The sequence below is a fragment of the Rhea americana genome, unplaced genomic scaffold (assembly GCF_003343005.1).
Source record: "Rhea americana isolate MKP2758 unplaced genomic scaffold, rheAme1 scaffold_304, whole genome shotgun sequence".
NCBI classification, from domain to species: domain Eukaryota; kingdom Metazoa; phylum Chordata; class Aves; order Rheiformes; family Rheidae; genus Rhea; species Rhea americana.
In genome coordinates this window covers 197,989-208,352 of record NW_028186429.1, presented here as the reverse complement: position 1 = coordinate 208,352, position 10,364 = coordinate 197,989, and the positions used below count along the sequence as shown (strand labels likewise).

The window sequence follows — 10,364 nt, the reverse complement described above, 5'->3', positions numbered from 1 at the left end:
GCAGGGCCCGGGGGGCTGCCTGACCTCCCGCCGGCTCCTGGCGCGGCCCGCGCGACGCGGCGGGGACGTGGGTGCCGCTGGCGCGCGCCAGGAGAAGCAGCCCGAGCGCGCCAAGGTGGAGCCGCGTCACCCGCGGGGGCAAAGCCCGGAAACGGAGACTGCGGTTCCCGAGGTGGCGGGGAAAGCCCGCCAAACCCGCAAGGCTTCCTCGAGCGGGGCGCGCTCCCGCCGTCGCCCACCTCCCCCGGCACGCGGGCCGCACAGCGCCGAGCGCTCGCTCCGCTCCCGCTGGCGAGCTGGCCAGTGCGCCGCTGGGAGGCCGCGCGGTAAGTGGCCTGCTGATACCGATGGTTTCTTGCTGAAGCACGTCTGAATTGGCCTGAATTTCTCCTAATTCCTCTTTCTGCAATCGTAACTGAATGCTGCCGCTGTTGCTGACCGGCACCGAACAACTCGTTTCCTCCGTTTTGCCCGGATGCCTCCGCCGGGGGAAGGGGCGATGCCGAGGCTCCCCGCGCGGGTTCATCCCTTGGGGTTTTCCCTCCGCTGATGCACGGGGCAGCCTGTTCGGGGACAGGTCCTCAGAGGCAGGAGCAGGATCGCAGCCTGTAACACGGCTGTTGGAGGGCTGTGCACAAAAACGCGCTCTCTTATCTTGCCTTTTCAGGTTATGCAAGCACAGTTTGCTCAGGACAACAATCCCGATGCACAAACGCTCCAGAAACTGGCAGAGAGAACAGGCTTGAGCAGGCGTGTGATACAGGTGACTGGCGGCTTGGCTAACACGAAGTCTGGGATGAGCCCATAGGAAATGCTTAAGGACAGGGGGGGTTTTGTGAAATTATTCTGAGATGGACAAAGACTTAATCTGGCAGTTTCAGCATAACTTCAGACGACATCAGAGATCAGAATGGGTTTAGAGCAACCGTGTTACTTTGCTGGGGGAATTGCTGTGTTTCTCATGTGCTTTGTGCAGTGGACAAGCAATCTCCCCAAAAGTTACTCCACAGCCTAAACAGTATATAAATGATGCTCAGCTTTGATTCCCCCCTGCCCTCCCCCCCCAAAAAAGCTGACTTTAACTTTGATCTAAAAAAAAAAAAAAAAAAGTTGACTCCAGCCCATTCTGAAGAGCTGCACTTCTTTCAAAACTGCTTGTGCTGTGACACAAACACTAGGGTTAATCGAATGTTACTGATCCCTTCTGCAGAGCAGAGCTGAAATGCGTTCCTGCCTCATCCAAACCCGAGGGCAAAAGCTGGGGCTCCTCTGCAGGTTGAGCAGCCCAGGAGCCTCCGCAGAGACGAGGCCCGCGGGGCCGCGCTTGGGTGCGGAGGGCCGAGACCCGGGGCCGGCTCGGGCACAGTGTGGCCGCCCTGCTCGCCGGCGGCACCTCCACCCCGCCTGGGCAGCGCGGGCGGGCTTGTGGCAGCGCCGCGGCCGTATCCGAGGCCCAACGTACTGACCGAATTGAGCCGAAAGCCCCTCGGTTCTAGATCGCGCCTGTGCCGCTGCAGGAGGCGGCTGACGCCCTGACGTACCTTGCAGGTGTGGTTTCAGAACTGCCGGGCGCGCCACAAGAAGCACGTCAGCCCTAACCACTCGTCCACCGCTCCGGTCTCGGCGGTCCAGCCCTCCAGGCTCTCCCCGCCCATGCTGGAGGAAATGGCCTACTCCGCGTACGTGCCCCAGGACGGGACCATGTTAACTGCTCTGCATACTTACATGGACGGTAGGTGCAATAACTTACCGTAACTCCTTGCGTGTCCGCGTAGCACGCCAGCACCTGTAGTGGGAACAGTTTGTCAAGAACTAATTAAAGCTCAGCAGGTTTCTTTGCAGAGTGTCCTAGCACCGTATCTGCTTTCTGTGCCTCGTTAAGAGGTGCCCATCGTTGCTCTTCCAGCAATGACCCTTCTCTGCAATAGGGTAGCTGAAGACCTGGGTGCAAAGACCACGCTTTGTGCCTTCTCCATACTACAAACACTGACGATAAGAAATCAAGGACTTTAGTAACATAGCATGAATGTTACTAGAAATGCCAGTAACTGTGAAGAAAGCCGTTTACCCCTTGCCCCAGGACCTGTAGGCGTGCAGGAGCTGGTCTGGGACTTGCCTGCCGCAGCTTAGAGGGGATGCAGCACCCTGGAGGCCAAGTCCGCGCTCACGGGGGGCGGGAAGGGGCTGAGAACCCCGGCGAAGCCAGGTAGCCAGGACCCCCGAGCTGTTTTCATGCCGTGGGTTTTTACTATTTCACTCCTTTCTCTACTGCTGTGAAGCTGACGGTAAACCTTTCCGTTTTTGTAGCTCATTCACCTACAGCTTTCGGACTCCAGCCTTTGCTATCCCATTCAATGACACAGCTGCCCATAAGTCACACCTAATTTTCTTTGTCAGGGATATAAACTATTAAGGATGTAACCTTAAGTCATTTAACGTGTATTAAAATATCATTGGAGCGAGATTAATGTTAAATTTTTATTTAACATCTAAATGATTTTCAAGATCATTTTTGCTGTCCAGGTATGTAAGTATATTTAGCCTGCAAGACACTTTTATGGATTCTGCATAAATAACTGTTACGTTGTTTACAAGCCTTATTAAACACCTTTTTGTAATGTCTGGAAGTAGTCCACTCTAGTTATGTATTTGTTAATTTATTTGTCATCAAAAGAGCACTTTGCCTAAAAGAAAGGACTGACAATTGTGCAAAATGTTTACAATTCTTTGTGAAATTGTAGTTTACCATTAGTTTATACTTGTAAGTTATTGTTAAAAGTATTACCTGTATTTGAGTTGTATACAGCCTATATGTTAAAGCTTATTTCTGTGAGCTGGCAAAAATAAATTTTGGTTGCAAATATTTTCAAAATGACCTGAATAAAGTTTCTGCTGTAGCATGCTAAGCAAATGTTGCTGTGTTTATGGCTGAACTGTGATCACTTGTGAAGTGCCTAACTTTAATCTTCACTTTTAAGAGAAGGTCCCTGGCATGCTTGGGTACAGTACATCAAACTCCTTCCTCCAGAGGTTCTCAGCTGTGTCGACTGATTTAAAATTGTGTGTATATATATATATATCCTTTTAGAGGATTTAGTCRTCTTGGGACACACCAAATTATATATATTCCTTACTTTAAGGTAAGTATATTCAAAACAAGGCCAGTCCTGCAGACAGCATGAGGGAAAGGGGATATCTGGGATTGATTTTCAACTCTGATGAAAGTTGGCAAGTGGAGAACCTGAATTCAAATCTGCTTTAATATTTTGTGTTTGTACTACTTTAGCTTCTGATTGGTGACTTTTACCTTGTGATTTTGCTAAGCAGGAGGATAACTAATGTGCAGTACTTAAACAGATTTTGCATTATTAAAGTAGCATTTAGTATTTTAACTGACCTATATCAAACTGCATATGAATAGAAATTGGAATTCAGTCAAATGAACAATGTCAACTGTGTATTAAATCGTTAATGTGCTAAGATTTAATTGCAAAGCATTTTTTGGTACACTGATTTGTTAGGGAAAGGCTAGTGTATAGTGTGACCTGAAATGATTTTTTTTCTTCAAGGATTTAAGATGGGTAGGTCAAGCTGTGTGTGAACACCCCCCCCCCACACACACACACACACACACACACTCCCCCAAAACCATGCGTTAACTTCTCTGCTCTGAAATGTCTCAACTGTTCTGGTAAAACCATTTCAGTTTGGTAATGAAGGTATTATTACCTATAGGAGAATGATGGCCTTTGACAGCCATAACTTTAATGTCAAGGTTTGAATTCTTCAGGTTCCAAAAATTAAATGTCAGCACTGTTTGCAGTGCAGTTCACAAACGCTGAAGCTAATTTCAGTAGAAAGCAATCTGCTGCACTGGCAGAGTGCTTTGTCCAGGCTAATAAACTCTACCATAAGTTTTCCACAAAGAACTCCCTTCTGCTGAGTTTAGCCTTTATTCTGACATATGTTCTTCTCAGGGAGTTACTCTGGATGGGATGCGGAATTAAATCTGACACTTTCCACACCTAGTCCATGTCTGGCTGCTTGCAAACCAGTAGACAAACTGATTCTTGGTCACTTGCTGGGTCTGATATTCAAGTAGAACTACTTTACTGCTGGAGTTTTGTCAGTTAAACACAGTAGGTAATGCTGATTTAGCTCTTAATGTAATGTTGTGATTTCAAATGCAGTTCACTTTTTTTTTTTTTTTAAAGCCAACTTCCACTTCCCTAAGTCCCTCTAGCAGGAACTAACCCACTCTGCTTTGATGGACTGACCAGCTTCAGTGTCCTTGAGATCTGGTGAGACCAGCTGCCGGTGGAGGCACAAGGAGACGTTCAGCTCTGGGGCTGCCTGGGTGTCCCCTGTCGCAGTTGCCTCCCTGGCGGACCCCTGCTCCCTCTGGGAGAGTCTCAAGACCTGTGCGGGTGGCTCGTTGCCCCTGGTGCTGAGCGGCCCCACTGAGGAGGCTGGGGGCAGCGGGCACCTGTCGCGCAGGGACAGCAGCGGGGGCCGGGGGCAGCGGCCGCCCCGGGAAGCCTTGCCCTGGGTGCCTGTGCTGCCCTGTCCACCCTGTGCCAGCAGGGCTCCCTCGCCCTGTGCTGCCCTGCCACACGCGCAGCTGCAAAATAAACCCTAAAGTTGTCATATCCCACCCAGCATAGGAGAGAGGTGAAAAATCTCCTCGTACAAACTGCACTGTATCTCTAAAGGTTGCTCTGCCCTGCTGCACCATCCCGCTGTGCTGCCCTGCTGCACCACTCCACAGCACTGCCAGGCTGCACCGTCCTGCTGCACTATCTCACTGTGCTGCCAGGCTGCACCATCCCACTGCACTGTCCTGCTGCACCTTCCTGCTGTGCTGCCCCACTGCAGTGTGCTCACTGTGCGTGACAGGGCCAGTGGCACCTGCAGGGCCGGTGCCAGCAGCAGTGCAGCGTGAACGCAGGATTGCAGCTGTGTGCTGCCCCACGGCCCCGTGCGGAGCTGGGGCCTTACAGCCCTGGCACGGCTGTAGCTAACACAGGCTATGGGGAGCCACTGAGTCCGGATGCTCTCTGGGCATGCAGTAGTGCAAGGCAGTGTTCAGGCAGCTTTTCTATTCCTGGATGCTAAAAAAAAAAAAAAAAAAAAAAAAAAAAAAGACTGCTGGGTATTTTTTGGACAGGGCTTACTTTTCCTCTCATTTTCCAGAGAAACAGCCCTTGCCTTCCATCTTCGGTGAATTGTTGAGCAAGATTATTCAAACAGGCAAAGAGAAGCACAAGCACTTTTGTTTTGACTGCAGCTATTTAAAAGGCCTGTGCAGGTTTTAAAACATTGGCGTGTTCAATAGTTGCACTCTAATGCACTGTAGTATCATTCTGGTATTGGCAATCAATGTTGTGCAATAAACAGAGGCTTTTAATGAGAACAGATGTTCTTCCACTCAGCCTCCTACCTATGTTTGACCTTTTAATTTTTCCAGGTTGTTTTCTTGTGACAACAAACAAATAATATCAAGTCAGTAGCTAATGTAAGACTTAGTTAATAGAGATAATTTGTGCTAGTAAATTAAGATGGAAGGAAAATAGAGCCCATCCAGCTAATATGACACCTTTTTGCATGAGTTTATATTGAGTGACAAAAGTACTTGAGCTTCATAAGGTATGCTTGGTTTTGTAAGATACATTGATTAAGAAACTAGAAAGATATAAAGTGTGTTAAGTGGATTGAACAACAATCAGCTGACGCATCTCCAAAGGTAACAGAAAGCAAAAGGTGTGTTTCTAGTGGATCAGGATGAGTTCTTGAACCAAGCTCTTTAACACTTTTATCAGTGATCCAGAAAAAAAAGAGAAGCATGTTACACACAAAGATTGGCAGAGAATGAGGACTGCAGGGGTGGTAAATACTGAAGAGAGTGCTTCAGAGCAGAGACATTGGCAGAGAGCTGCAAACCCGAATAAAGAACTGGGAAACGCATCTCCTGCGGTGCAGTTCCTCCAGCGTAATGAGAAAAGTGCCTGCCTGGGCCAAGCATCTCTCCCAGGAAAGGAAATCTGGCAATGCTCTTGTCTTCAATGTACCAACACATGATAAAATCTAGGACAAGAAGTTGAAATTAGGCAGATTCAGGCTAGAAATACAGTGTAATTTTGTAAAACAGGATAATGAAGCACTGGAACTTCTTACTGAGGGCTGTGCTGGATTCTCTGCCAGTGGAGACTTTTAAATCACATCAGGCTTTCCCTGTCTCTTTCTTCAAAAAAAAGGATGCTTTACTTGGTTTAAAAAACTTTAAAATTCTGTGTTACACAGACATTCAGGCAGAATGATCAGAGTGGTCCTGGCTTTACTACCTGGCTTTATAATGCATTTGAGCAGAAAATGACTTTAACAAAAGACAAGCCTATAACGACCTTGAGCTCATTTCTCTCTTTCGCTTCTCAAAAATATTTGTGTGATAGTTAAGAAATATTACAGAAGAAATAATTCATTTCTTCCAGAGCTGTTTTTTGAACTATTATAACTATTTTGAACTATCATGTTAAATAAATACAGGACAAATTTATGCTCAGAATAAGAATATGTTCCTTCATACAGTGATGGTCAGGCTGTGAAATTCTCTACTTTGGGACTTTGGGGAAAGATAATCAAGTAGCCAGTAAATCTTTTTATAATGGATACTAAAAAAAAAAAAAAAAAAAAAATGCAGGTATAAGTGTTTTCATCCACCATTTAAATTAAAAAAATTTTAAAAAAGTATGCTTGGGGTAATGTTACTGGGAACAGCGTAATCCTAAACCATGGAGGTGTATGTTTGTTACAAGACCATTCATTGCTTTAAAATTGTTCACAAATTTTTCCAAAAAGTCTGGTAGTAATAACGGCAATACAAATATATCATAACTGTTTTTCATTGCTTGTGGGGAAAAGTATTAGTGTAGATTGATATGCAGCATAAACTGAATGTAAAGGGAAAGATTTATGGGATTGTTCTTAGTTCCTCCATGTACGCTAAAATGACCCCTATCAAACGCTTTCTTCATTTTATTTTTAAATAAATTACTCATTGTGAATAGCTTCCAAGAGCAGAACAATTCTGCACACTCAGCCACATTCACTCGCTCTTCTGTTATCGTCCAGCTCACCGGCTCGTCCCCAGCAGCCCGTCACGCTCTTTGGGGATGGTGTTTCTGTATTGCACACAGACTGAGCCCTCTGTACTGAACACATTTAAATCTCATCTTTTATGAAGCAGCTGCCAGAGGAAAGAAAATAAAGAACCTCTTGACAGCAGAGGAGGTTTGTCCGAGATGTGACATCTTCCTGGGGTGCATCAACCATACTTGTTACCGCTGCATCCTCCCCCGAGCTCTGCCCCCCCTCCTCAGCAGCCCTTAACAGGTAGCAGCTGAGTATTCCCGAGGGACTGGCCGGCCTGCCCCTCCTCTCCTGACAAAAGCAGCTTCAGCCAACATTTCTATTAACAAATTATAGCACGTAGCTGGTCATAGTTGCCACAGTCTTGAGAGTTGCATATTCACAAATTATTTTAAAGACAGTTCACCCGCGTTTTCTACTTCCCTGGTACCGAGGGCAGCTGATTTCCATTGATCATCACATTCATACCCCAGATATCTTCTAGACTGCCAAGGGTTTGGGCTCACGTAGCACGCTGACACACAGGCCACGGTCCCCTGGAAGATGCCTCCTGAGTAGATGGGTCTGTCTCCTCGCAGAGCTCTTCTGCCCTTGTGCTGTGTCCCAGGTTGTGGACGCTGCTGCGCTGCTCTCCTCTGCATGCTGCCATTTCTGCCCTCCTGGAATAGATCAGCTTGGATAATGTGGCTCTGCATTGGATTTTCCTAAGTAATACTAGAGCTAAATTGCATCTAATTTTGGAATGCGTTGCTGTGCTGCAGTCATCCCTTTCAGTGCTGTGGAATTATTACTGCAATATGAAATACAGAACATAATTGTAGAGTGTGCAAATTCCATTTTTTTTCAGAGCTAAAAATGACAGCTTTCCTGAATGATGATGTTATTTAGTATTTTTGTTCCATAATTAATGGCTTAGTATACTGACTTTAGCCTTCTCCTGTCAAGCATACAAACAGAGTAGTGCAAAGCAAAAAGCATGTTATGTTGATGGATACAACAAGCTCTTGGGCAATTTCACACTTTTTGGTGTTTCTTAGACTAATTAGAAAGTGCCAACGCAGACATCTTTCTTCTTCATTTGGGCTTGTTTTTYTCTAAGTTCACATCAGTCTAGTTCAGTGGAGAAATGAAGAAGGCATGTGACATTTTTGTTGTTTGAGAAAAGTGCCGCAAGCACCTTCTGGTACTTTGTTTACTTCCCTTGTGCTGCTTCTGGGGTTTGCTGCAAAACCGTGAGTGAGTCAGAGCCATCGTGCCAGACAAGTAGCTCTGTCGCTGTGAGCTCACGCTTGGAAGCTCGCTGCCCGAGTCTGTGTTCGTACCTGCTGCAATAACGGCTGTGCAGTTTCTAGGCATTTTTCAAAAATGGCTCTCTGCATATGACCATCACCCAGGCACGAAATATACCCACTCTGTCCCAAAGCTGCTTGGGGCAGAGGACACTCTTGCTAAACTGCCTGGTGGCCCAGCCCTGCCATGCAGCACCCTGGGAGCACCGGGCAGTACACGGCAGGAGGTTTCACGTGTAGACCTGCCCTAAAATCAAGTCTATTCACAACATCTTGGATCGGATGGATAAGATTATGTGTTTTTTTTTTCCAAGTAGTTAAAGTCTGTGCAAACTACACCCTGTTTTCCAAATATTTTCCTTGCGATGAAAATACAAGTGATTTTACAGTCAGTGCTGCCTCCCAGCCTGCGGACTTGCTGTCATCAGAGTCACTGCAACACATCTTCAGCGCTGCAGCAGCTTCTTCTCCAAGGCTGCCGCTGTCTTGGCCTCTGTGCGCAGACTGCTGATCCCTCTCAAGCCACCAGCTGGAAGGCCCCGGGCACCTTTTTCCCATCTGCTGGACTGTTGCTCTTGTGCTCTTAAAGCACAGCAGCTGAGCGGGCTCGTGCTGCTCCTTAAGACCCTTGTCCTTTATCAGCCTAGTTTTAATTCTCATTACCGATATGTCATCTCTCGTCTTAGTGGCAAGAGTGTTCTCTAGAGGTTGCCAGCCAAACAGCACATTTTAGATGCAGTCCTAGGAGGACTCCGGGAGGGTAATCACCTGAGCTGTAAACATCTGCCACCCATAGCCCATTAGCATGCGGGTGCCACTGCACCCGGTGCTCTGCCGCTGCGCGCTGGTGGCCGGCGCCTTCCCAGCAGCCGTCCCCAGCCCAGGGCACGGCGGGAGCCACGGACCCGCTGCGCTTCCGGCGCAGGCTGCGCACTCGTCCCCGCAGGAGACACAGCTTCGAGGATGGCCTCCAGCATGGGCAGTGGTGAGGTCCTCTGGGACGCTGCCCTCACTGCTGCCAGCTAGGCTGTGTGGAAGTTATTTTTTCACCTTCTTGTGAAAAACTGGACAAAGCAATGTGTATAACCACAGTCGCTGTATTAATGGTAAAGATACTGCCAGCTTTAGTGAATTACAGCTTCTTCCGAGAGTAAGGGCAGGACTAGAAACTGCTGGTGTAGCCCAGCATAGAACAAATCAATACGGAAACCATTTCCACCAGCAAAAAGAACAAAAGTCTCACTTAAACACTGAGCTATAAAGATGGTTTAGCATTCAGCACCGTTTCCTGATCCTGATCAGTTTTGGCTGTTTTACATCAATGGAAATGTAAAAAGGTTTTGGTGACTTCTATGAGTGGTAAAAGCAGCTTCAGGGCTGAGCTTTGGTCACCCTCCTTCCTGGGGACACCTCCAGTGCCACAGGGACTTGACTTCTTACCCCACATGGCCTCCCCCCCCCCCGGGCAGCTAGGGTGACAGCATTTAGGTCAGTTTATCATGTTCTTATGGGGAACAGTTATTCCTGCAGGCAAGATGACAAGAAAAAGCTACCGACACACATGGGTTTGCTAAAGGAGCTCTGTGCCAGGCGGTAYGGGCAAACACTACCGGTCAGGGCAAAATTTATCAGGGAAAAATCAGCGTGCAGCTCAGACCAGCTCATTCGATATAGACAAATAGCTGCATGTGGTTCAGTCATCTTCAGTTTTTTTTTTTAAATAAACAAATACGACTTCTTTCTATGTGATTTTTCTGTAGAATATCTGCACATCTTATTTTGCCTGTGGCTGTGAAGCCCTCAAGCTAAAAGTAAGTAAGTAAGTGACGGAAGCCAACTACTCCCCCGGCCGCCGCGGGCCCGGCAGAGCGGAGCGGCGGCGCCCCGCGCAGCCTGCGCCTCGGCGCGGCCCGCTCGTCCCCGCGCAGC

At 47.6% G+C, this 10,364-nt stretch overlaps 1 protein-coding gene across 1 annotated transcript in view; it reads left to right on the top strand.

The window, feature by feature from the left end:
* LHX8 (LIM homeobox 8) overlaps positions 1–2,886 on the top strand; it is an 8,514-nt gene extending 5,628 nt beyond the window's left edge. The window contains exons 6-8 of the mRNA XM_085309834.1: positions 668–763; positions 1,549–1,732; positions 2,308–2,886. Of these exons, the coding sequence (XP_085165960.1) occupies positions 668–763; positions 1,549–1,732; positions 2,308–2,384 (357 nt within the window). The 3' untranslated portion in view covers positions 2,385–2,886. The remainder of the gene's footprint in view (positions 1–667; positions 764–1,548; positions 1,733–2,307) is intronic.
* Positions 2,887–10,364: the final 7,478 nt, after the last annotated feature.